The sequence below is a fragment of the Oryctolagus cuniculus genome, chromosome 4 (assembly GCF_964237555.1).
Source record: "Oryctolagus cuniculus chromosome 4, mOryCun1.1, whole genome shotgun sequence".
Classification (NCBI taxonomy): Eukaryota; Metazoa; Chordata; class Mammalia; order Lagomorpha; family Leporidae; genus Oryctolagus; species Oryctolagus cuniculus.
In genome coordinates, this window is record NC_091435.1 from 79,297,043 (window position 1) to 79,322,387 (window position 25,345).

At 55.2% G+C, this 25,345-nt stretch overlaps 1 protein-coding gene across 4 annotated transcripts in view; it reads left to right on the forward strand.

Moving 5' to 3' along the window:
• The window catches only part of PDIA5 (protein disulfide isomerase family A member 5), an 89,884-nt gene that overhangs the window by 60,352 nt on the left and 4,187 nt on the right, over positions 1-25,345 (forward strand). For 2 of the 4 annotated variants that reach the window (XM_008266835.4, XM_070072208.1), the window contains exons 11-15: positions 4,113-4,249; positions 14,529-14,599; positions 15,039-15,199; positions 19,659-19,789; positions 23,404-23,474. In XM_008266835.4, coding sequence (XP_008265057.2) covers positions 4,113-4,249; positions 14,529-14,599; positions 15,039-15,199; positions 19,659-19,789; positions 23,404-23,474 — 571 coding nt within the window. Of the gene's footprint in view, positions 1-4,112; positions 4,250-14,528; positions 14,600-15,038; positions 15,200-19,658; positions 19,790-20,089; positions 20,212-22,336; positions 22,388-23,403; positions 23,475-25,345 lie in introns of those variants that run through there. The other 2 variants (XM_070072206.1, XM_070072207.1) reach the window with 2 other exon arrangements.

Consider the following 25,345-nt stretch of genomic DNA (forward strand, 5'->3'; position numbering starts at 1 on the left):
TCCCCTGTCCCATGTGTTCTCAGTCTTTGCCAGCTTTCCACCAAATCATAGTGGGTAGCAGTGAACTCAACTTTCCTGCTGCCCTGGCTGTCTCTCTTAGCCCTTGGCTGTTCAGGGCTTATGTGTAGGCAAGTGTAGAAGGATGGCAGTGAATGCCACCTGGCTGATTCCAGCAGGTGATTCTGGGGTGGGCTGGGTAGGCAGTTCTGGAGTCTGAGGAGTGGGGGCTCTGGGGTGGGCTGGGAGGCAGTCCTGGTGTCTGAGGTAGGGGTCTCTGGGGGTGGGATAGTCCTGGTATCTGAGGTGTGGGGGCTCTGGGGTGGGCTGGGAGGCAGTCCTGGTGTCTGAGGTGAGGGGTCTCTGGGAGTGGGATAGTCCTGGTGTCTGAGGTGTGGGGTCTCTGGGGGTGGGATAGTCCTGGTATCTGAGGTGTGGGGTCTCTGGGGTGGGCTGGGGAGGCAGTCCTGGTATCTGAGGTGTGGGGGCTCTGGGGGCAGGCTGGCAGATAGTCCTGGTGTCTGAGGTGTGGGGGGTCTGGGGTGGGCTGGGAGGCAGTCCTGGAGTCTGAGGTCCTGGGGCTCTGGAGTAGACACTGACCTTGGCACTTGTGCTCTTGGTGCCTCTGATGGCTGTGCAGATCTCACACTGGTGGATGGGGCTGGTCAGGATATTGGACAGATGCTGATGGCAGTCCAGTTTGGCCTACCCACCCGTTTCTGCCTGTGTGCTTTTTAAAAAAAAAAAGTTCATTTATTTGAAAGGCAGCATTACAGAGAGAGAAAGGGAGACACAGAGAGATCTTCCATATGCTGGTTCACTCCCCAGAGTTGGGCCAGGCTGAAGCCAGGTGGTAGGAGCTTCGTCTGGGTCTCCTACATGGGTGGCAGGAGGCCAAGTACCTGGGCTATCTCTACCACTCTCCCAGGTGCATTAGCAGGGAGCTGGATCAGAAGTGGAACAGCTGGGTTTTGAACTGGCATCCATATGGGATGCTGGGATCACAGGGAGCGGTTTTTACCCACTGTGCCACAACACCAGGCCCCTGCCTGTGTGCTTTTGTGGCAGCCAGAAGCAAGCTGAATCCACAGCCCTGAGGCTTCCTGCCCTGCAGAGGCACCTCTGTTGGATGAGGAGCTGGCATGGGGCCCTCCTGGTCCTAAAGGGTGCAGGGTAGCGACGGTTCCTACACCACAGTGCAGGTGAATCAGCCACAGGACTGGAAAGGCACGGAAAAGTCCCCTAAGCTGCTCCAGCAGTGCCTCTGAGTGTTCGCATTTCCTCAGTCCCGTTTGCCTCGTTTTGAGGTCAGCCGTGTGTGTTTGAATGGTCCCTATGTTGTAGATTATGAACCAACGGGCACACTGGGTAACACTTTATAAACTCATAGAATGTCTGGCACCCGTCATCTGCCTAGAACCACAAAGTGCACTGTGTTCTAGAAGTTCTGTGTCAGGTGTGGTTGTACAGAGCTGCTCAGCGAGACCAGGTCTCTGACTCCAGGTCACCTGCTGTGGATAGAGTGTCCTTCCCCATGCTGGGCTAGGAGCTTTCCCTCGTCGCTGTGGGTTCTCCTTGTCGGGACCATGGAAAAGAAACCTCCATTTCTCTTCTTGATGTAGTCTGATACTTGAAGACAGCCAACGTGGCCTCTCCGAAGTAAATGCCTCCAGTTCCTTTGGCTGTTTTTCTCTCTTCTGGTCATTTATTCAGCAGGCATTTCTTGGGTGTCTGTTGTGTGTGAGGAGCAGGGGATGAAGAGATAAGAGACCCAGGTTCTCAACATGGCAGGAGGCAGACAGGGAAAAGCCCCGCTCAGTGAATGCGGCTCAGACTCCTGGCTGTCCCTCTCTTCCCCACACATCCTCTCAGCTTGTGCCCCACCTTGTGGACCCCTGCGGTCAGCTCCCGGTGGTCCCCAGGATGGGACAGGGCTGCTTCCTGGGACCTGGGGGCTGAGCATCCAATTTTCAGGGAAGCCTCGTGTTTGCAGCTCCAGCTGCAACCCGGCTGCCAGGGGTGGCTCCTCTGGGTGCCTTGGAGCCTTGTCTTTGTGCCTGAGCGTGGTCGTGGCCCCTGACCCAGCGCCTTGGGTTTCTGCCCTCTGTTTCCCCAAGTTAGTTTTCTAGCTTCTAAAATTGCACTGACCTCTTTTTCTGTCTTCTGCTTTTCTTTCCTGTTCTTTTTGCTCCTGTAGGTTCATACTTTTTATTTTAGCTCCTGTGCTGTTATTTTAGCGGTGCTAGCACGTGTTCCCTTCCATGTTAACTAGAAGTTTCTCAGGCACTCCTGCTGAGCGGCAGCTTCTCCATCCTCAGTTTACGCCCTGGCTGGATTCTAAAATTTTATTTTAATTTTTTAATTTGATGACACATCATTCAAAACACATTTTTTTAAATACTTAAAAGTAGACTTGGAGAAGTCTCACTTCCACCTGTTCCCTCTTTCCTGTCTCCTTCCCACTCTTAGAGGTAAGGACTGTGAGTTTCTTATGTGCTCTTAAAGTGGATCTTTACGCAGATACAAGAAAAAGTGCATACATACACTTTATCTCTCGCCATTTTATACAGAAGTTAGCAAGTGGTCGCCTGTCCCCTTCGGTGTCTGAGCCCTCTGGTCCTGGACAAGGGAGGGCACCTGGGAGCCTCCTGTTGGTGACAGTGCGGGACAATGGCACCTGGCTGTGCACTGTGGAGACCGGCTTCTAGGAAGTCAGGCAGCCACACCAGGTTGAGCAGCTGAGGAATAATCAAGTTGCATTGGGCTCTGGGAGACCTGTTTGTTCTTGGCCTCTGGGGTGGACTAGTGGGGGTAGTGTAGATGCTGTTCTAGTCAGGGTGCCCGATGTGGGTGGACTGCAGGTTCCCCAAGCCAACCCTCTCCACTGGCCAGCACTGGGCTGCTGTGTCTTTAGCATGACAGTCTGCAGTGAGTACCTGTGGATTGCACATAACTGTGTGTGCATGCAGGTGCATGGTGGAGATGAACTCCCTGAGGTGGGCTTGGTTGTGTGTGGAGGGGTCAGTGTTTGAAGCCCGAGCGCAGGAGTGCCGCGTTCATGATGCTGTCTGCCTAGAGACTCAATCCAAAGCTCCATCTTGCCAGTGGTCCCATCTGACTTTGGATGCGGAAGGCTGGGAGTGGCTCACCCTGTCCCTGCCACCTTGCATTTCCTGGGACCAGGAAGGCTGGGGCACAAGCTGACTGGGCTCACTGAAGGTGACATGAAAACCCAGGCCTCTGCTGGGGGTGGGCGTGGGGGGAAGGGCAGCTCCCATTGTGTCAGCCACTCTGCTTGCTCATGGATTTTTCAGTCCTGGCTGTTGGCACCTCCAGTTTTTTCTACCTAGACTCTCAAAGGCAAGAAACAATGGCTGTCTTATCCCATTTGTCATCCCAAAGGGTGTCCTCCGAGCAGCAATTACGCTGCTCTGGCAAAGGCTCCTGTGGTAGGGGAGAGCAGGGGGTGCTATCACCAGCTCTCTGGTCCTGGGCAAGAGAGGGCACCTGGGAGCCTGCCATGGGTGACGGCAGGGTCCACATGCACCCGTTCCTGGCTGTGGGCTGCAGTGACAGGTTTCTCAGAGGGCCAGGTAGCCACTGCCCCGGGTTGCGCAGCTGAGGAATGATCAGGCTGATTTGGGGCCAGGGAGAGCTGTATGTTGTCAGCCTTGGTGGTGGATTGGCCAGGTCGCGTGGTGGGGTAGCGTGGACACTGTCTGCAGCCGCAGCCCACGCACATGCGCACTTGCCCTCTGTTAGCTCCTCCCTCCCTCCTCTGCCTCGGGCGGCGCTTAAACCGTGCAGTGAGCTCAGAGGAAAGTCATTCCTTGCCCAGGCTCCTGTAGGTTGAGAAAGCTTCTGAGGCCCCAAGCTCCCCATTTCTTGAGTTGCCTAGAGGGATGGGGCCACTGTGTGTACCCTGTCGGCAAAGATCTGCCCTGGGGCCCAGAGGCCTCCGTGGAGGTGGGAGGGGCCCCACCACCGGCCCCAGCGCTCCTCCTCCAGGCTGGTGTCTGATTTGTCAGAGGCCACGCCAGCGGGGACTCGGTTGTCCAGGGGGCTGGATCATGGAAGGGGCCTGCTCTGAGCTCTGCCTGTTTTTGGTCTTCCAGTCCACAGCCGCCACAGCCCCAGGTCCCCGAGACTCCCTGGGCAGATGAGGGTGGCTCCGTTTATCACCTGACCGATGAAGACTTTGACCAGTTTGTGAAGGAGCACGCCTCTGTCCTCGTCATGTTCCACGCCCCATGTGAGTGGAACGTGCCCCTCCCCCTATACCCCGCCCTCAGAGTCCGGTGGGCACGGCCCTTGCCTCTCCAATGCCAAGGGCTGTGCCAAGCCAGGGGATGCAGTGGGGACCCTGACACCACCTGCATCTGGCCCTTGGCCTTGTTCTGCGGAAGCCCAAGTGGCCTCCTCCTACTGAGAGTGAGTTGGAAGGTTTAGGACTGCAAGCCCCCATGAGGGCATCCCCAGAACAGGGATCTCACCTCATTTTGTGGGAGGGGATGTAAGGGCTTATACTTCCCCCAGGGAACTGAGGGGGCTACAGCCTTGGCTGTCCCTGCACCTCTGGAGTGCCCCACCTGTGTTGGTCTCAGCCTGGGGTGGCCACAAGAACCCAGGAAGGCGTGTGTGTGAAGGCCGTGGCATGTGTTGGCGGTGACAGCTACAAGGCCTGTAGCACCGGGATGTTCTAGGCCAGCGTCCTCCCCACTCCCAGAGACAACAGGAAATGGACTGTAGTTGTTCCCAAAAGGGACAAGGCTGCTCCTGGAAGGGTGATCAAGGGTCGTGTGAGAGAAGGGGCCGGCAGCCCCTGCCCAGCAGGTAAAGAGGTAGGTCCCCAGCAGGACCTGGGATGGGTGTGGGAGGGGTGCTCTTCTGCCTTAGCCCCCTGCCAACTCTTTGGCCCAGTGATGGTGGGTAAGAGACTGTGGAGGAGGAACAGAGCAAGAAGAGCGTGCTTCCTGGAGCAGCCGCAATGGTCAGTGTGGTCCCCAGAGGCTTATTCTGAGATGAGATGACGTCGCTCATCCCTCAGCCGTAAGGACCCTCGTGCTGAGCGCGTGTGTCAGGGCACTAGCACAGGGGCACCTGCTTCCCTTTACCACAGGCTGCAAGGTGAGTGTGATTACCCCTTTCCACATGCAGGGAAACTGACAGGGACAAACAGCACAGGTTGCTCTCTGTACTGCTTCAGACTTTGGATCTAGGAGGAGCAGTCAGGACGTGACCCCTGGCTCCTGCCTGCTCTCCCCTCCCCTCCCCTCCCTCTGCCATATCACATGGGTTTGTCCACAAACACCCTGCTACACTGTCGGTTTCCTAGCTCCATCTGCCTTGCAAGTGCTAAGCTCTTAAGAGAATTCAAAAGGAAAGTATTTCCTTAACTTCTCCCGGTTTTTCTAGAAAATAGACCCCAGATGTCCAAAAAACTTAAGTTCAGAGACCCCCCAGACCCACAGCGCCCTCTTGGTTAAGGGCCGTGACGGTGAAGGCCTTAGGTGAGTGTCACCTGCAGGCCATCCCCACGGCCAGAGGTTCCTTTAGGAGAGCCAGGCAACACTGCAGTGATCTTGATGGCTGAAACACACTCCAGGCCACTGTCCGAGCTGCTGAGGGAAGCAAGTCTGGCAGGCGACGATTATGTCCGGTCCGGAGCTGCCATCACCCTGCTTGCATCCCTGACCCAGCACTCAAGGCTGCCGCTGGTGGGCTGTTTCCCTTTTGGAAAGCACCAGTGTCTTCCACCGCCATGTGCAGTCCTGAGTCGTGAGAGCCCACCAGGTCCCTGGCCGTGTGCGACTCTGCCCGTGAATTTATTTCTGCTTGACTGCAGAGTGAGATCAGGTGAAAGCGTGAGGCTTACTTGCTAATGATCTGCCTGTTCATGTTGCTGTCAGCTGGCCGCGGCTCTGCATTAAATCATCTCTCCACACTCCCATGCCTCATCTCAGAGAATGGTCCATAGTCCAGGAAGGGGGCATGCACCTGTCTTAGAGGGGAGCTCAGAGCCTCAGGACAGGGGGGTTCTTCTGGGAACCCCCAGTGATCAGAAACCAGGTGTGCGATGTTTGAGGGCCCCAGATGGAGGAGCACAGGTCAGAGGGCAGAGACCAGCAATGCCATCCCAGGCTTCCCAAGTGCAGAACAGGTAGCCTCTAAAAATCACAGTGCTGGTCACAAGCCAACTAAGGAGTGTTTGGAAGCAACACATTTTAGAGACTTAGGAAAACAAGTGGGTTCTGTGAACATAGGAGACCACAGATTGTATGCAAGGTTGCTGTGTGAGCTTGGGGTTCTGTGAGTGCAGGGGACCATAGATTGTACTGGTAATTGCCAAGTGAGCTTTCTTTATTTCTTGGCACTGATTGAATTAGCAAGCTGCCTTTTTCCCCCCTACTGATGGGGAGAATTGGACAGGATAGGCCCATCACGTAGGGCAACATCCCCTTGGTGTTTTGTGACTGCGACCCTGACCAGGGGGAACAGACTTGTTTTTAATCAGCAACTTTGTTGGAGCTGTGAATGACAAGGCATACTTCCAGATGTGCGAGGATTAGAGTTGGAAAAAGGATAGCCAGCTAAACTATCTCACAAGTGCTTTGCGATTTTAAAATCCCAACAGACTGAAATATTGGGGCTCAAACTAAAAGGCTTAATTTATTTCAGAGCCTTTTTGCTAATTATGTCTCTTTTCATGTAAGTCTGGTCTGACATGAGGCAGGCAAAAGGTAGTGTCATGATTATACTACCTCAGGGAGCGAGTGTCACCAAGAGGGTGGGAGATTGCAGGGCAAGGTGTCCCTGAGGAGATGTCCCCGTGGTCCCTCTGCTGGATCCTCTCACTCCCACGCAGGAGCTGTGAGGCCTCGGAAGCCAGAGGGGAACCCGAGACCTCCTTGCCTTCTTCACCCCAGTGCCCCAGGGGCTCTGCCCTGCCCACCCCTGGCCCCTTTGCCTTGGCCACAGGCCTGAGATGTTGTCTTTGCCACAGCTCAGCTCCCACAGGTGTGTGCTGGACGCCATTGTGCCCAGCCTGCCTCCGGGAGCCGGGCTCTGGCAGGTGGCAGGTGCCTGTGGGACTCCAGATTTTATGCTCTCAGGTTTTGTTTTGTCAAAGTGTTTCCTTTATTTTTGTCTTATTTTCAAAATGATATATGATCTTCGTAGAAAATCTAGATGGTACGGAGAATATAAATGATGAAGGAAAACGGTGACCTATAGTCTTATTATCCAGAGAGACCCACGTTTCACTTCTTAGAATCATTGTTACTAGGTTTCCCCCTTGTTTTTAACCTTTATTTTTTTTTTAAGTTAACATGCAGTCAAATTGACCTTTTTTCACCACATAATAGATTTGTATAGTCATCATGCCATAAAACACTATGCTATTTGCTTTTTTTTTTATTACACACATAGTTTGAGAATAATATGAATATTCTTGTTACTGGCAATGCAGCGCTCAAGGACACCTAAGAACACAGAGTGAACAATGACAGTCTCCTGCCTGCCCCACCCCCTTCCTGCCCTTCCTTTTCCTTCTGCTGTGTCTCTGTCTAAATAACAGGGGATTTTGCTTTTTATTTTTTTTAACATCAGTAGGATTATTCCTTCTCCATTTTTCTGTGATTTGCTGTTTTTCACTCACAGTAGGTCTTGAAGATGTTTTTATGAAAGTGTGCATGTGGGCATATAAGTCTACCTCAGTCTTTTAGCCACTGAATAGTATTACCCCATTCAGACAGGCCATGAATTTGACACCATTTCCCTATCGGCCGACGTTTACCTCCAGTTTTTCACTATTTGAATATGATGATGAGTGTTTGTTAGCATGTATGTGGGGAAGATGCAAACTGTGGAGAGACATGCATAGATTTCACTTTTTTTGCACCAACATAAGTTTATTTATTTTTTAAAGATTTACTTATTTGAAAGGCAGAGTTACACACACATGAGGGGGGGGGGGATCTTCTGTCCTCTGGTTCACTCCCCAAATGGCCACAATGGCTGGAGCTGAGCCAAGTTGAAGCCAGGAGCTGGGAACCTGGAACTTCATCCATCTCCCACTTGGATGCAGGGGCCCAAGCACTTGGACCATTCTCTACTGCTTTTCCAGGTGCATTAGGAAGGGGCTGGATTAGAAGTTGAACAGCTGGGACTTGAACCAGCACCCCTATGGGATACCAGCCCTGCAGGCAGTGGCTTTACCTGCTGTGCCACAGCACCAGCCCCTTAATACCATTTTTCCATGAGCTTATTGAAGTATCCATGTATTTGGGAAGATGTTCAAATGTTTAGGATTAATTCCTAAAAGTGATGTTGGGTGGGTGGCTACGGGGAAGTGCACCAGGGGTTTGACAGATCCTGCCCAGAACCTCCAGAAGGTTCTCCCTTGCCAGCGCATGTGACTGTGCCTGCATACTTGAACCATGGATGCCATCAGCCTCTTCCATTGCTGCAAAACTGGGTCAGAGGACAACTTAGGGCGGTCAGAGCTCCTGTCATGGGATACTCAGCCGCTCCTGTTCTGTGGACAGCCTCTTCTTGCCCTTCGCCCATTTTCCTATAGGTTGTCTTTTCCTTCTGGACCTGGAGCTGTGTAATTATGGATATTAATCTGTATCTCTTTTCTGCATTTTCCATATCCTCTCTCTTAGTCTGTGGCTTGCTTTAACTTTGTCGACGGTGTCTTTTACTGCACAAAGCTTTTTTATAGCCAAATGACAGCTAGGATGTTGGTTGAGCACTTACATTGGATTGGGCGCTGTTCTAGCCACTCTGTGCGTACTATCTCATTTAATCTTCACAACAAACCTGTGAGGTTGCTGTTGTGATTGTTCCATTTTATAAGTAAGGGAAGGGAGACACGAAGACGTCAAGAAACTTGCCACAGCTCACATAGCCGGAAAAGCACAGCAAGGATTAAAAGCCAGGCAGTCCCAGAGGCCACAGCCCAATCACTGGGTCTTCCTGCCAGTCTGCCTTTCCCGTCCTGAACCCCGGGATTCATGGGGTGCTTAGGAAGTCCACGCTCAGGCATCACAACAGTGCCCCATGTCTTGTTGTAACATTTTGTTCTTCAGATCTTTCTTTAACTCACCTGGACTTTTTCATTTGTTCGTTGTACCAGGTGAGAGAAGGGATTTGATTTTCTTTCCCAGACATCTTCTTCCTTTACGTTTCCCCCTTACCACTGGGAAGTATTTCCTGCTGTTAAAAATGCTCTCTCGGACATGCTTCTTGCAGCCCCTTCATATTCCATCGCATAACGGCACCATAAATTCCTTACCTCGCTCCACAGTGTCAGAGATTGGAGCTGCTTGCTGTATTCTTCCCTATAAATCATGCTGCCAAGAACATTTTTGGATGTCCGCGTGGCAGGTGGTTCTTTAGGATAGGAACCTGGAGGTTTCCAGAGCTCCTCAGCCACTTGTTGCACTCAGGTAAAGGGAAAGAGAAAACTCTGCACAAGAGGAGGGGCTGGGTGATGAGCAGAGGCGTCTGCCCCAGAAGTCAGCAACGAGGCAGCTTTGGCGCAGGTGCTGTGGCATGGGCAGAGCCTCTCTCCAACATTAAGACATCTGTGTTCCTGCAGGCATTTGCAGGAAGCCCGCCATGCGAATGGGTATGTCCCATGTCAGGTTCCAGGCAAGCCAGGGTCTCCGAGAGTCCCAGATACTACCCCTGACCTGGCTACCTGACCTTGTCCACCTGATAGGTGAACCTGCTCCCCCCCAAAAGTTCCAGTGACAGCAGCCAAGAAGGCCCCACAGCCAGTCTGTAACGGAATCACAAGCGTAATTGAATTTAATAAAATCGAGAGGAAGCCGAGAGCTCAGGGTTGACGGGCAGCCAGCATTGCCACAGCCAGAGAAGAACATGAACCAGCTGATGTGCAGACCTCGGTGCCAGATCACAAGAATAAAAGTGCACTTACACAGATGATAAAAACCCAACAAGGAAGTTTGGCAGTAAAACTTAATGGCCTATCAAATCGCAATCAGGACACAAAACACAGCGGCTGGAGCCCTGCTCCCTGCATCTAACCCTCCTCCTCTGGCTGTCCCACAGCCCACGCAGCAGGGAACATCCTGAAGGCCAGGCCTGGGGATCCGGGGCTTGGGTCAAGGCTGACACCACCAACTCAGGGCTCCCCGGGATAGGTGAGAGTCAGAGAGAGGGGCGTTTGCTTGGCCGGACCTTTCTCCTCCCCGAGGCCTGGCCAGTGTCCTCATCAGAAACTGTTTGCAGAAGTTTATTCTTTAACCTTAGTGTCTCATTCAGGATCTGTGGGAGGTGACGCCAGAACTGAAAACCTTTTCAGCCTCAAGAGAACTCTAGGGTGTGCAGGAACCGTGTCCATAGGTGTTGGAAGTTTCTCTCTCTCTCTTTTTCTTTTTAAAGATTTATGTATTGGAAAGGCAGAGTTTCGAGAGGGAAAGACAAAGACTGAGATCTTTAATATGTTGGTTCCTTCCCCAAATGACCGCAGCAGCTGGGGCTGGGCCAGGCTGAAAACAGGAGCTTCTTCTGGGTCTCCCACTAGGGTGGCAGGGCTGAAATACTTGGGTCTGTCTTCTGCTGCTTTCCCAGGTGTATTAGCAGGAAGCTGGAATGGAAGCTGAGCAGCTGGGACTTGAACCGAAGCTGATACGGGTTGCTGCTGTCACAGGCAGTGGCTTAACCTGCTGCACCACAGCACCTGTTCACAGGTGTTGGAAATTTCTGAAGGCCTACTAAGCAGCAGGGAAAGTGTATAAATGGTCACGGGGACTGGGGGAGTACAGAGGATACACAGAGTAACTGGCTTGGCTGTCAGTTATAGTTGGAAATGTTCAAAGTAGCAACTGTTTGGGTGCCAGCCTTGACCCTTGTCCATGGAGAGTTGGCCAGTTAAACCTCATGTGAGCGTGCTCGGCCGGCCTCAGGTTAGTGTGTGGGGCTCATTTGTCATAGAGGGGATCTAGACAGATGGCCAAACCCCTGCCCCAAGTGAGCTTACGTTCCAGTTGTGGGCAGGAATGGGGGACAAGTTCTCAGACTCCTGCAGCTGTTGGGGTACAGTGAAGAGGATGCTGGATGTGGGTTCTTGGAGTCAGGAGGGCAGGGAGGGGCTCTGGAAAGCAAACTGAACAAAAGCCCAAGTGATGTGCAGGGTGAGCACAGGCCCCCAGCAGGGGCACGAGCGTGGTCAAGGGCCCTGAGGTAGAAGTGAGCTCCATGTGAAAGGGGAAGGAGAGGGCCAGAAGCTACAGAGTGGGGGAGGACAGGAGGTGGCCCAAGCCCGATTGTGAGGGGTTTGTGGGCATGATAAGGAGCTTGGATTTTAATCCACCCGTGAGAAGAGGCCATCGGAAAGTTTGAAGCAAGGGGATTTGGTGTGATTTGTGTTTTGAAATGGTAACACCGGCTGCTCTTACATATCAAGAGACAGCAACATAACCGTCATAAGCAACACAAAATTACATTCCGTAGAAATAGCTGAAGATGAATTTGTCACTAGACAAGAAGTAGGCATTCAGTAGGACCAGGGTGAACAGGAAGAACTCAACGGGTTGTCCAGGGGGCCTCCCTGAGAAGTGACCCTGGTAGATTTATTGCTTTATCTCCCAGGTAAAACAGCCCTGCGGAGCTCTGCTGCAAATCTCAGATAGTGTGGGTGGGCACCCAGTGCAGCTCCATCCTGGGGAGTCCTGGGCAGGAACCGCGTGTAGCAGGCTAGAGGGCCTGGCAGCTTCCTGGCACACAGGCCAGCATCCCACCCACATCCCTGCATCCGAAGCAGCCACCGCGGCCTTGTCACAGCTGCTCCCCACAGTGAACCAACTTTTAGTGTCAAAATTGTGCCTGGCCCTCTTTGAGGGAAGCTGGAGGTAGTGTGGGGCCTGTTTGCCACCCCAGTAGGGCAGTGGCATCAAAGGACTGGAACCTGATAACGATGCAGTTATCAGTGCAGGGGGCCGGCCACAGTGACCAGGACATTAGGGGAAGAAACAGGTTTTCCACATAGCAATGGCTGGCTGACTTTGTCTTACATGCCCCTGCCCCCATGCCAGCCCTTTGACCATGGGCCTTAGCCTGGTAGCACCTTTGACATTTCCTTCAGAGGCAGGGGGTGGTTCAGGGAGTGTCTCCTTCCTGCCTCCTGTGGAGGCCACTTGTAGCCTGTGAGCTGCTGGGCCGAGCCAGCCTGTCCCTGGGCAGAGGGGACCTTCCTTGGCTCGGCAGGGACCACTGTACTCGCCTTTCTCTGGGGTGGGCTGAACCCACAGCAGTGGGCGTGCCTGCAATCTGAGTGTAAACTTGTTTCTGTGGGAAAGCAGCCAGCGGCTTACAGAATAACCCACTTGTCATCTGACTGCTTGGAAATGTGTTGTGATGACGCTAGGTGTTCATTTCAGGAAAATCACGATGGCCTTGGCTCCTGTACAGTTCCCAAGCAGGCTGCCATCAGACCATGGCCCCCCAGAGTGGCGTGTGACCTTATGCGTGTGACCCTGCGTGCACTCTCCTGGAAGGCAGGCTCACCACTTGGGTCACGATCCCAAAGGTGTCCAACTCCAGGGCACCCTGAAAACCTCTGCTTCGGAGAGAGGCTAAACAGAGCCAGCCCAGTAGGTCAGCCCCTCGGGGGGTCCATGAGCTTTGTGGTTCCAGAGGAGCCTCTGAGAACACTATTGGGGGGTCAGAGGCCCACAGGATTCTGCACTGCTGCATGGGCCCGAGCTTCCCTCACACTTCTGTCTGTGCCCTCTGTCCCTTGTCTCTTCCAGTCTTGCCCCCTGTGTCCTCTCCTCCACCTCCTCCAGGAAACCTTAGACCCCTGGTCATCCAGTGTCTGCTAATTATTTAGCTAGTTCTTTGAGTTTCAGTGCTGACTGGTAGATGTTTATCATGCACCTATTAAAGGGTGATCCCTTGTGCTTCATGTGGAGGTGCACAAGGCAAAAACCCCTGGGCCCTGCCTTGAAGGAGTCACGTGTGTACAAGGAGCAGGTGTTCATGGAAGGTACCACCAGCCCCAGGGCTCCAGGGAGTGCCTTTTCTCAGATGTGTCCCTTAAAGGCATTGCACATGTGCCGTGTTCCCCTCCAGATAAAGACCTTGAGGCTGGAGGGTCGGTCCCAAGGGCCGAAGCCTCCACCACCTCTTCTGCAGGAGTAGGAGGCCCCTGTACAACAGGAGCTGGCTGCCTGGGTGTTCAGCAGTCCCACCCCTGCTGCACCTGGGGCATCGCTGAGCCTCTGAGCTGGGGGTTCCAGCTGTCCCCACCCATAGCACCCATTTGGGAAGAACCAAATGACATCATAGCCACTCCAGGCTGCGCTCCATCAAGGTCACCTGGCTTGACCGAGTCTTGTCCCCCACGCTCTATCCAGAGGGAACGTGGGGTGTTCAGGTGGATTCTCTGTTATCAGTAAGTGGGGGTGGCTGCTCGGTAGGGGTGTACTGAGGATAGCACAGAGAGGTTAAGCAGGCATCCTCGTCTGTCTCAGCGCTGCCTGGAGCTGAGCTGTTCAGGAACAACCTCGGAGGAGGCCTGTGATCCCAGGCAGGTGCTCAGGTGGAGGCAGGAAAGCCAGCTCCGTGGGTCAGGCGGCCTCAGGGCAGGCATGGGAGCTCCTCTGATAATACTGGGGTGTGTCTCTGGCTTTCCTTCTTCTTACCTTTCCTTAGCTAACGGCAAGAGATGGTGGCGTGTGCAGCAGAGCCCCAGGGCTAAGCTGCATCCTGGCATCCTCTGAGCCTGGCTAAGGCCTGGTGCCCACGTAGCCAGGCTCACCTGGGGGGCAGTCTCCAGCCCCACTCCACAGCCACAAAGCATCCTTTCTAGGAACAGGAAACAATTTACAAGTGCCCTGATACCATCTGTGCAAAATGCATATTTCCTTCTTAATGGACCGAACTTTATTATTGGTGACATCTGAATGTATCCTTGTGGTCATCAGGGGAGGGCAAACCATGTTTGTTATGTAAGGCAAATGTCCCACGTTAGCAAATGGTCAAAGCCCTGTGCCTGTCATCCCAGGCTCCTCTCACCTGGGGGCAGCAGGAACGGAAGTGCTCCCCTAATTCTACTTCTGTGGATTCTCACTCCCGATGCGGGGCCCAGACCCACATCCCACTGGAGAAGGTGATGATGTGGTCACGGCTGTAACCTCCGGCCCCATTACCTGTGGCCCTGCCTGCAGCCTTGGACAGGCACCCATGCTCTTGGTGCCTCCGTTTTCTTCTCTGTACCATGGGGATTGTGTGCATTCCTGCCTGGCGGTGCTGTCCAAGGGTGGTGAAGCACTGGGTGAGAGCCAGGCAGGCCAGGGCTGTGTGCCGGTGGCCGGTCTTGTTTGTGGACTTGTGTCCTCTATGGATTGGAGAGAAGAGGCCTTGCCTTGAGTGAGCATGCGTACTTCCCTCCCGGAGCCCCAGCATCGGGAACAGGGTGGGCTGTGTCACAGAAGCAGCAGGGGGAGAGTACCCAGAACCCTGTGCCAATGAAACAGCTTCTTCCTCTCTGCCCACAGGGTGTGGACACTGTAAGAAAATGAAACCCGAGTTTGAGAAGGCAGCAGAAGTCCTCCACGGAGACGCGGACGTAAGCTTCCCTCCCCGCCCTTCCCTGTCCTGTGACCTGTAGCGTCATTGTAGGGACCTTCCCCTACAGCACCTCCGTGTGCCTGGGCAGGCATGTCTCCGTCACAGTGGGGCCCCTGCTGGGGACAGAGTGGGCAGAAAGCCTGCGAGGCCCCGTTCCCATCCTCTTCTCTCTGGTCACTGGCTGCTGGGAGCAGGACCCTGGCTACCCAGGATGGTTGGAGGGGCAGACTCAGAAGCCTCATCCCAGCCCATAATTAAGAGATGATGGACAGGCCAGTGTCTGGGGCCCCCCAAGATATATGAGCCCTGGGAGCAGCCACCCCCCAGTTGGATTCCCGCAGGCCAAGGAGGGCTCTGGGGGCCGACATACGGGCCCTCTGGTCCGCCAGCAGCACGTCCGAGGCTATAACGCACGGTTGGCCTTTCCCCCATCCCAGAGCTCTGGTGTCCTTGCAGCTGTCGATGCCACCGTCAACAAGGGCCTGGCGGAAAGATTCCACATCTCAGAGTTTCCCACGTTGAAGTATTTTAAGAATGGAGAGAAACATGAGGTTCCTGCGCTTAGGACAAAGAAGAAGTTTATTGAGTGGATGCAAAAGTAAGTTGCATGGCCTTGATGGCATGTCTTTGCTGAGAAGATGCAGTCTACGGGACCATCCGCTGGCCTGGACGCCGGGTGCAGGGCAGCCAGGGCAGACTTGACGTGCTGTCCTAGGGCCACCTGTGGTGTGCCGAGCACGGGTCCTAATCCAACCCGTCACCAGCAGGTGCACGTTTACCAGGTCCACAAAGCCAGGAGTGTCCTTTCCTCTGTCTTAGTCTCCTTAGCCCCAGCTTTCATCGTCTGTCTTTTATCCCATCCCCTTTGAAGAAATGAAGCAAACACAGAGATCTTCCCATCCAGAGATGGACGGGGCTCTGTGGGATCCGCATACTGGCTGCTGTGGTTTGGAGTTGAGGATAAAGATTTGGAAGAGCCCCTCAGCCTATGAGTACATTTGCTGGGGTCATCGTAGGGCAAAGTTCTGTGGGCTGAGGGTCCAGGATCTAGGCAGGGTGGGTTTCTTCAGAGGCCTTTCTCCCTGGCCACCTTGTGCTTGTGTGCACATGGTCCTGCCCCTGTGGTATCTGTGACCCACTCTCGTGATGACACCCGTCCCTTTGCACTTGATCAGAACTTAACCCTCCTTTGAAAGCTCTGTCTCCAAATGCACTCACATTCTGAGTTACTAAGGATGAGGGCTCCAACATAGGAGTTTTCTCTTCTTTCTTTCTCTTTTTTTTTTTTTTTTACAATTTGGTTTATGTATTTGAGAAGTAGAGTTATAGTCAGAGAGAGGAAGAGACAGAGAGAAAGGTCTTCTGTCCATTGGTTCTCTCCCCAAATGACCACAATGGCCGGAGCTTGGCTGATCTGAAGCCAAGAGCCAGCCAGGAGCCTCTTCCACATCTCCCATGCAGGTTCGGAGCCCAAGCACTTGGGCCATCTTCTACTGCTTTCCCAGGCCATAACAAAGAGCTGGATCGGAAGATGAGCAGCTGGGACATGAACTGGTGCCCATATGGGATGCTGATGCCACAGGTGGAGGCTTATCCTACTATGCCACAGTGCCAGACCCTCCCCCTTTTTAAGACTGATTTATTTATTTGAAAGGCAGAGTTATATATAGTGAGAGACAGAAACAGAGAGAGATGTCTTCCATCCTCTGGTTCATTCCCCAAAGGGCTGCAATGGCTGGAGCTAGGTCAATCCAGATCCAGGAGCTTCTTCTGGTTTCCCATGTGGGTGCAGGGGCCCAAACATTTGGACCATCCTCTGCTGCTCTCCCAGGCCATAGCAGAGAGCTGGATTGGAAGTGGAGCAGCTGAGACTCAAACTGGCCTGATATGGGCTGCCAGCACCACAGGCAGAGGCTTAACCTACTATCCCACAGTGCCAGACCCAACATGGGAGTTTTAGGGAGACATGGTTGAACTCATACGGCCTTACCTGAGTGGCTTTGTGATTCCTGGCCCAAAGAGCCCTGCTTGGCCAAGGAGCTTGGAGCCTGCTGTTCTCAGCATTTCCCCTCCTGCGGGAGGGCCATCTCCCAGAGGCCCAGCAAGTGGAGGCAGCCTCCAGCCTTGCTTGGATAGCAGAAATCACCATCAGGACACAGCTGAACAGCCTTTCTGCTGCCCAGCCTGCTCCCCAGCCCCAGATCCAACAGCTCAAACACAGCCTGAACATTCAGGGGCATTCCTCGTTGCAGCACTAGGTGTAAGAGAAAGTGAAAGGAGGCCTCTTCCAGTCTGTGCGGGGATGCCGTGTGAGCGCCACAGAGCACAGGAACAGTGCAGAACACAGCTCTAGATCAAGACACTCTGTTAGGACATCGAGGTGCCCACTGGGGCTTCTGACCCTGAAGCTCTGGCTCTGGGGGTGTGAATGGGACCCTCAGCCGTGGAGTTTTGGGAAATCCAGTCTGATGGAGCAGAGTTAGCACTGGGCCAGGAGAGGTCTCTACCAAGGTCCTGGCCTCGTCTCCTCCCATTTTCTCCTGCTCATCCACAGGGGAGGAGTCTGCCTTAGAGATGGGAGGGGATGGCAGTTTGTCTCTGAGAGACGTGAGGACCTGCCTGCTCCGAGGCCTGCTGGTGTCTGAAGCAGGTGGCTGCTTCACGACTGCTCTTCCAGCCTGGTTCTGGGAGGGACTGAGCGGGACCGGGCTTTGTGGTCGGTGAGCACTGATCGTTGCTGCTCAGTGCTCCAGAGTGGACGGCCTCTGTCTCCTGTGTGCCACTGCTGCTTCTGAGAGCTGACAGGCACCCGGTGGAGAGCGCAGACCTTGGGACCTGAGAGGTGCGTCCAGCGCTCAGATGGTGACCCTGAGCCGGTCACCCAACCCCTGTAGGCCCTGGGTTCCCATCTGGAAAGTAGATGTGGTGCATCACGCATAGACTTGTCTAGAGGCTGAAGTTAGACTGTGGTGGAAAGCACTGAGCACAGTGTACCATTGTGGAAATGCTCAGAGACCGGGAGCTGTTCTAGCCAGCGGGTGGGAGAGGGGCTTGAGCCGACAGTGTCAGTGCGTGAGTGACAGCACCACCCTGCCTCTGCAGGATGCTTTCCTGTCTTTTGCCCCCTTTCATCCTTAAATCCTACTCTGAGGCCAGAGTTTGTCTTCAATTTTTAAGAAATATTTCATTTGTTAGTCACATATTTGAAAGGCAAAGAGACAGAGATCTTGCATTTGCTGTTTTTTTCCCCAAATGCCTGCATCAGCCAGAGGTGGGCCAGGTCAAAGCTAGGAGGCTGGAATTCAATCCAGGTCTCCCCTGTGAGTGGCAGGGACCCAAGTCCTTGAACCATCACCTGCTGCCTCCCAGGCTGTGCATTAGCAGGAAGCTGGATCTGAAGTTCTGGGACTGAAGCTCGGGCATTCCAGTATGGGATGTAGTCTTCCCAAGCAGGGTCTTAACCACGATGCCAAATATCCACCCCCTCCCCAAGGCCAGAGCTGATTGCTGCTTATTGATGAACTTAGCTTCAGAGAGAGAGGTAGGATAGTGGTTCTTTGGGGCACTGGGAAGGGACCTTTGAGGTGGAGCATGAATGGCAGATGGCTTTGGGGCAGAGAATGGAGCTTGATGCCCAGCAGGGTGAGCGGATGGTGTCAGGTGAGGTGCAAGGTGCTTCCGAGCACGTACACGGGTGGCTGGGTGGTGGGTGACTGAGAAGGACCTGCGGGCGCTGGGGGAGGCAGCATTCAGGTCGGTGGTGTCAGCCATGGAGTCGTGAGGACAGAGAGGGCCAGTCGTGGCCCCAGCACAGGGTGCTATTGACCAACATGGAGAAGCTGGGAGAGGAACAGTGGCAGGGAGCACGCAGGCAGGAAGAGTAACGTGCTCCAAGCCGTGGGGGCTTGAGGTAGCAATGGGAGCTTCTGGCTGCAGGTGCCTGCAGAACACCTGGAAATGGGCAGCCTAGGTGAGAAGAGAGGTCAGGACCCGGGTTATCCTCACCCAGGAAATCAGCAAAGCCGCAGAGGGATGTGCTCTTCCAAGGATTGCAGAGGCTCTAGGGGGAGCTAGAGAGTAGGATGCCTTAGACGCTGGGTGGAGAGGGCTGGCTCAGTGCTGCATTCAGCGTGGCACCAGGCCTGGTGGTCAGAACCAGGGGGTGCAGGTGCAAGAGTAGGAGATGTCATGGCAGCTCCGGCCCAGCCCAGTCCCCAGAGACTCTCCTCAGAGAAGTAAGGGTGGAGAGAAGGTTGTGGAGAGGGGAGCAGGACAGCAGAGACCCCCAGAGACCCTGGGATCCATCCCAGTGGGCAGAAGGGTGCAGGGCCCAGTGGACAAGAAAAGGCTGGAAATGATAGGCATCCATTCGGCGCCGCCACAGCCCCGTTTTGTGGACAGTAGTCGCTTGGCCAGCAGGGTGCCTTACATCACTCTGATCCTCATCCTGGTCCCAGACACAGGGACCACAGCAAAGGGCACTGAGGCTCAGAGATACTGATCACTGCCCTAAGGTCACACAGCAGCTAAGTAATCTGGATCTGAACCCAGGCCTGCCTCACTCTCTGGTCCACATTCTCTCCACCTAAACAAGGCTTGGGAGCAGAAGGGAGCAGACGCTGAGAACAGTCCCAGAGCCACAGGAAGGAGGGCTGGGAGTCAGGTGGGGGAGGGGCTAGAGAGTCAGGTTGAGGAGGGGCTGGAGAGTCAGGTGGAGGAGGGCTGGGAGTCAGATGGAGGAGGGCGGGAGTCAGTAGAGGAGGTTCTGTACTCGTGGCAAGGCGAGGGTGGATCACATGCAGAGGCTGCCTGTTCTCTGATGGGGTGGGTCCTCCACGTCTCACCAAGTGGCCTTGCTGGCTCCTCAGAGGGAATCAGACCCCGATGCTGACATGCAGATTGGTTCGTGTCTTCCCTGAGGTTTGAGGTGGAAGTTGAGAAGGAACACATAGTGGTTTCTTCGCTCATGTTGCCTCTGCAGTGAGCGTGTGCGGTGGGAGCGCGTGCCGGGCCCGTGACCTCTCCTTGTCTTGCTCCCCCTCCCCGCCTCCTTGCAGCCCCGAGGCGCCCCCGCCCCCGGAGCCCACTTGGGAAGAGCAGCAGACAAGTGTGTTGCATCTGGCAGGGGACAGCTTCCGGGAGACCCTGAAGAAGAAGAAGCACACTTTGGTCATGTTCTACGCCCCCTGTAAGTAGCCCAGGAGCTCCCCCAAGGGGCCAGGTTAGAGGGCTGGCCTAGCCAAGGGACCATGGTGGCCGCTGGGCTACTCTGCTGTCATCTCTGCTGTGAGCCAGGCCCCCCGGTTTCATCCAGGCTGAGATGGCCTCAAAGATTGGGACGCCCCATTGTGTGGGCCAGGCTTTCTCTCGCTGTCCCTACAGCCTTCTGCGTCTGCCTGTGCGCATGCTCGAGACGCCTCCCCTGCATCTCTGGGCTTTGCCCGCCACCCTGCCACTTCCTTCCCAGCCCTGGCTCCCTCCTGCTTAGGAACCGTGGACGTCTCTGGGGCTCTGGAGCCCTTCGGGTTGGAAGCCGTGATGCTCTCGTGTTGTTCCCGCCGCAGTCAGAGCTTGAGCTGAGGAGGTGGCGCGTGCTCCAGCGCTGGCGTCTGCGGCCTCGGGCGTCTGCATTCCCGTTTTGAAGTCGCTAATTGGCACTTAAAGGAAAGGGTCTCAGAATCTCCCGCTCTGCGGTTGCCCTTCTCCCTCTCCCCCAGGTTACAGCTCGGCTTAATGGAGTGAGGATAATAAAAGCCGCTGTCCACAGAGAAGCCAGGCGGCTCAGTGTGCTCATAAACCCGCTCGGCTGTGGCCAGCCCTCTGGGGGTGCCCTGCCCCCGAGGCTCAAGTGCAGGTCGCCTGTCCTGTCTGCTCCTGCCCCTGCTGGCTGGGGCGCCCCTCCCTCAGGTGGCTGAGACCCCTCGGCTTTGACCCCTTCTTCCCAGGGTGGGGCTTGTTCTCTCAGTTCTGTCTGCCCCATGAGTGCACCTGGGAGTCTGAGGGGCTCTGGGGCAGTTAGCATCCTCCTCCTGGGCAGAGACGCCGATGCTGGCTGAGACCTGGCACACGTGTGACTTGCACAGCTGTGCCGGAGTTGGTGACGGGCCTGCCTGCAGCCTGGGTGTGTGTGTGTGTGTGTGTGAGAGAGAGAGAGAGAGAGAGGAGAGAGAAAGATGTATGTGCTGTGATGCAGTGAGTGTTCTTTCAGCAGTGAGTGAGAACCTGCCCAGAGAAGTAGGACCCCTTTACCAGCCCCCGGGTGGATGTCACCAAGTCCAGGCTAAACGCTTTCCCCCAGAGACACCAGCCTCACCCCCAGACCTCTGTGCAGGAGGCGTGGCCTTGTGCCTCACCTAGGGGGCTTCGTGAAAGACTCAGAGCCCCCCTGCGGGCGGCTGGGCAGGCAGTTCCTAAATCCTCAGGGACCCGGCTAGGGATCCCAGCCCTTTGGGCTGCTGGCATGGACCGTCTTCCTTCATCAAGTAACAGCTCCGTGCCAGGAGGCCCCCTCGGCCCAGGATGGAAGGGCGGGAGACATGTCTCAGCCCGGCTTCCAGGGTTCCTGGCAAAACGATACAAACACAAGCCACTGGGGACAGTGTCACTGAGTGGGTGGACTTCGGCCAAGGGCTTAGTCCTTAGATGTTTCCCATCTCTTTCACCAAGTTTTTCTGTCCCTAAATCTTGCCCCATGCCCTAGGGAGATGGACTTACCTATCCGAGGGTTAAACAAACAAAATCTTTTGATTTTTTTTTTCCCAGTAATGAAAAAAATGTATTGATTTATAATAAGAAAAAGTATGTGATGTCTGTTTACTCTGATTTGTATGTTAAGAATCTAAATACTGCAGAAAGGTCGAATGGTAAAGATCAAACACCTGATGAAGCTGTAAAGTGAGCAAACCCTACACCCACCCCTTCACCCGCCACAGCCCTCCCTGTCCATCTCCACATCCCACATCCACCTCTGCCCTGTGCTGTCAGCTCCCAGCTCCCAACTCCCAACACCCCAGTCTCTGGGCCCCTGCCTCCTGCCTGGTGACCTGCACACAGAACTCTCCCTGCCTGTCATTGACCCTGCACCCCGGATGTCAGTCATGGTGCTGCCCTTCTTACACTGACTTGGCCGAGCCTCAGGATCGGACTTTCCCAGCCTACCTGCCCTGTCTAAAGCCGCCTACCCCTGCTTCCCAGCTGCTGCGCGCTCTCTCTGTCCCTGGGGTGGAGGGCAACAATGATTTGTGACTTGGGAAGTGGAGACTTGGTCTGCACGTGGCTCGTGGTTCCCTCTACCCTTGCAGGAAGCAGAGGGTAAAAAGAAGAATGCAGAATGAAAGCAGGTTTTGAGGAAAGGCGTGGGTTATTCCCAACCAGCCTGAGCTCCCAGTGGGCACACACTGCCCCCAGGACATGTCTCGTGGATGCCGTGAACACCCGTAGGTTGTACTCTCGAGGTGGTTTGGAAGTGACATGGCATCCTTCCCTGTCAGTTCCCTGTAATCACCATTTCAGTCGGTTACTAGGTCATCCACTAGGAGTTAGGCTGGGCCCGGACACCTTATCTCCTGCAGTTCTGAGCCTGACTGTAACCAGCCCCTGTCTCTTCTCCCCACCATCCCCGTGCTGTTTGGGGCTGGTCAGGCCATACGGGTGGCCCTCCCTACTCTGGGAACTGGCTCAAGTGCTCACTAATTTCAGGTTAAGCTTGCAGCTTGGCCTTAATTTGGTTTCACAGAGCCCTTTGAAAAGCCAGCCATTGTGATCTGCTTGTGAAAGGAGCGCTCAGGTGAGCAGAGCGGTTTCCATTCCCTGCCCTGCGTCTCCGAGTCTCCAAGCCCAGGGGTTTGGGGGTTTGGGGGCAGCTTTTGTGAGGACCTTATGGCCAGGAACAGCATTCCCCATGGGCATGTGGCCTCCCCCACCTGGGTTTTGATCAGAACTCAGGGTGGAAACCATTCTGTCCTCCCGCAGCCCAGGTCACAGTGTCCAGGGAATGGCTGAGGGAGGAGGTGGGTTTGTGTCATGATCTGCTAGCTGCAGCGTGGCCTGCAGCTCCCTGAGCTGTCTGTGACAGGTGATGGAAGTGGCCCACAAACTGGCCCACCCTGTGCCTGCGACACTTTGTCGGAGCTGGAGCGCTCGGGGTGATACCCAGAGCACAAGACACAAGAGCAGGTGGAGTAGAGTAGATCATTCCCTAGTGCACACTGAGGGACCATCACAGTCCTCGTCCACTCGGACAGGCCTTCTCCCTGGGTAGGAAGTGTCCGGGGACCTGGAGACTGCCTGGTGACTCCTCGTGGCCTGACCTGGACCCCCGTGTAGCTGGTATCAAGGTTCAGATGGATTGTGGAGCAGAGGTGTGGAAGGACAGAGTGAGGACCTGGGCTGGGTTGCTGCCCAGGGGCTGTGGTGGGGGCAGAGATGCCAGGAGCATGGATGTTAGTGGCAGAGCCCAAGCAGCAGGGCTTAGGCGGGGTGGTTGCTGCTGATCCCCCACCTCTCTTGCCGCCACTTCCTGTCTATCTTGAAAGGGGCAGATTTGCCATCGTCAGGTGAGGCTCAGGGAGTCCCATGCACACATCCTCCTTGTCTAAGCTAGCCCCCTCCACGCTATGGCTCAGGTTCTTCCTTGTCCCAAAGGCAGCCCCTGTGGGAGGAGCCTGCAGGGCAAGTCCCAACAGGAGGGTGGAGCACTGAAGCCTCATGCCCACAGGGAGGGTGTGAGTGGCAGGTGTGACGGTGGGGCTCCTGATTCTCTGCGACACCTGAGCTGTGTGCCGTCCCTCCCCTGTCGCGCAGGGTGCCCACACTGTAAGAAGGTCATCCCACAGTTCACTGCCGCTGCTGACGCATTCAAAGATGACCGGAAGGTAAGGATGCCCCACCCCTCACCCCAACCCACCAGAACATCCTCTCCGTGACATGAGACAAGGCAGAGCAGGCTGATTCCTGCCGCCCAGAGGCCCACAGAGCTGCTGCAGCCCGTACCTGGAGGAGGGGCATGGTCCAGGGGGTCATCTGTGTTCTTAGCGGTGGAACCAGGACTGTAGTCATGCAATGCCTATATAATTAAAAGTACAAATAAAAAGCCCAACAAAAGTCAACTGGAGGAGGCGGCGGTGGAGGAAAGCCAGGCTGTGCTGATACAGCCGCGTCCTGCCTCAGTGAAAGGCTCCCGCAGAGCAGAAAATTAACAAACTAGAGCCGCGGATTGGATTAGGGCCTGAGCCACCAGGCATGGCCCCTGGCAGCTCCGGCGGGACAGTGAGGCTGCTACAGGGAGAGGACCACAGGTGGCCCTCTTAGTCCAGGGCTTGTGGGACAGGGAAAGCCCCCTGTGCTCGGGGAAGTTGTACCGGTGCCAAGTTTTCCAGTCCCCTTCTCTTCTGTGCCCATCAGGGTGCTGGTATCCTTGACTGAGAAGGTGCGTCCCAGCCCCAGGATTCCCCGGTAGGGACCTCTCACTTAGCAGACCCTGGAAGTACGTGAGCCTGCAGTCCTGCCAGGGTGCCTTACTCTCCTGGAAGGGCACAGGCTAAGCAGACACTACTCAGACCAAGCAGAAGGAAATGGGCTCAGCCAGGGCCAGGAAGGGGCAGGTAGTGGCAGGAAGCAGCCCACATGGGCAGAGAGAGTAGATCATTCTAAGATGTGGGTGGGGAGAGGGCAGAGCATCCAGGCTTTGCTCAAGACCAAAAGGAGGTCAGGTGGAGGCAGAGATACAGGTGCTGAGAACACCTTGCTGGGCCCTGATGGGGTGGGGAGAACCGCCCAGGACATTGAAGCCAGAGGAAGCCAGGTGGGGGCAGGCACGTGTGCAGGGCGGGGACACACTGGGGGCAGATATCCACTTATACCCAGGCCCCAGGAGTCCCAGTACTACCTACAAGTCCTGGCTGTGTCATTGGGGTGCTCCCTGCCAGGAGGGAGTAGAAGGATCAGAAACAGTTTGCCTTCTCCACCTGCCACTTGCCCCTCCTTGAGGGGGAGATGGCAGAAGGAGCCTCCCTTGCCCCATCTGCCTCACCATCCCCGCCCACTGGTGCCTTCCAGGCCCTGTGCCTACCTCCCTGGGAGCTCCTGGGAGGTGGACCCAGCACAGCCTGATACCCATGCCCAGGACTGGAATCAGAGCTGATCCACATGGGCTCCTAGAACCCCTCACCTGGAACACTGGGTCCTCTGGACAGACAAAAGTGTGCATGGCTGCTGAGGACTCTATACCCCAGGAGATCTGGGAGGAGTCCACAGAGCTTGAGTGGGTTTTCCCGGCCAGGAGTGTGGTATCAGGGGACAGCCTCTAGCTGAGGTTCCAGGGTGGCCCAGAGACCCCTTGGATGGTCCCCTTGGACATGATACCTCTCTACCCAAGTGGACCCTGCTGAGGCCACCCGAGGCCCACAGTGGGTAGCTGAGAGCCGGCCCCTCCCCCCAGACACTGATGCCGTTGCTTGATGATCTTAAGGTGGACCAGCAGTGTTGCCAGTCTCTCCTTAGAGTCATTCCCTGTGTCTTTGATCCCCTGTGTTCCTCCTTCCAACTCTCTTTTTCCAAGCCGAGGTTCATCCTCACTTGTTTCCAAGAATGCATTTCTCAGCTCTGTCCAAGGCAGCTGACCTTGGAGGCAGCCCTCAGTAACAGCAGGAAGCCAGCCTCTCTTTGGCCTGGGGGCTGAAGTGACTGGTGCCCACCCTGTGGATCGCCAGCCTACAGCTCCAGGGCTTCTTTCCAGAAATCTGAG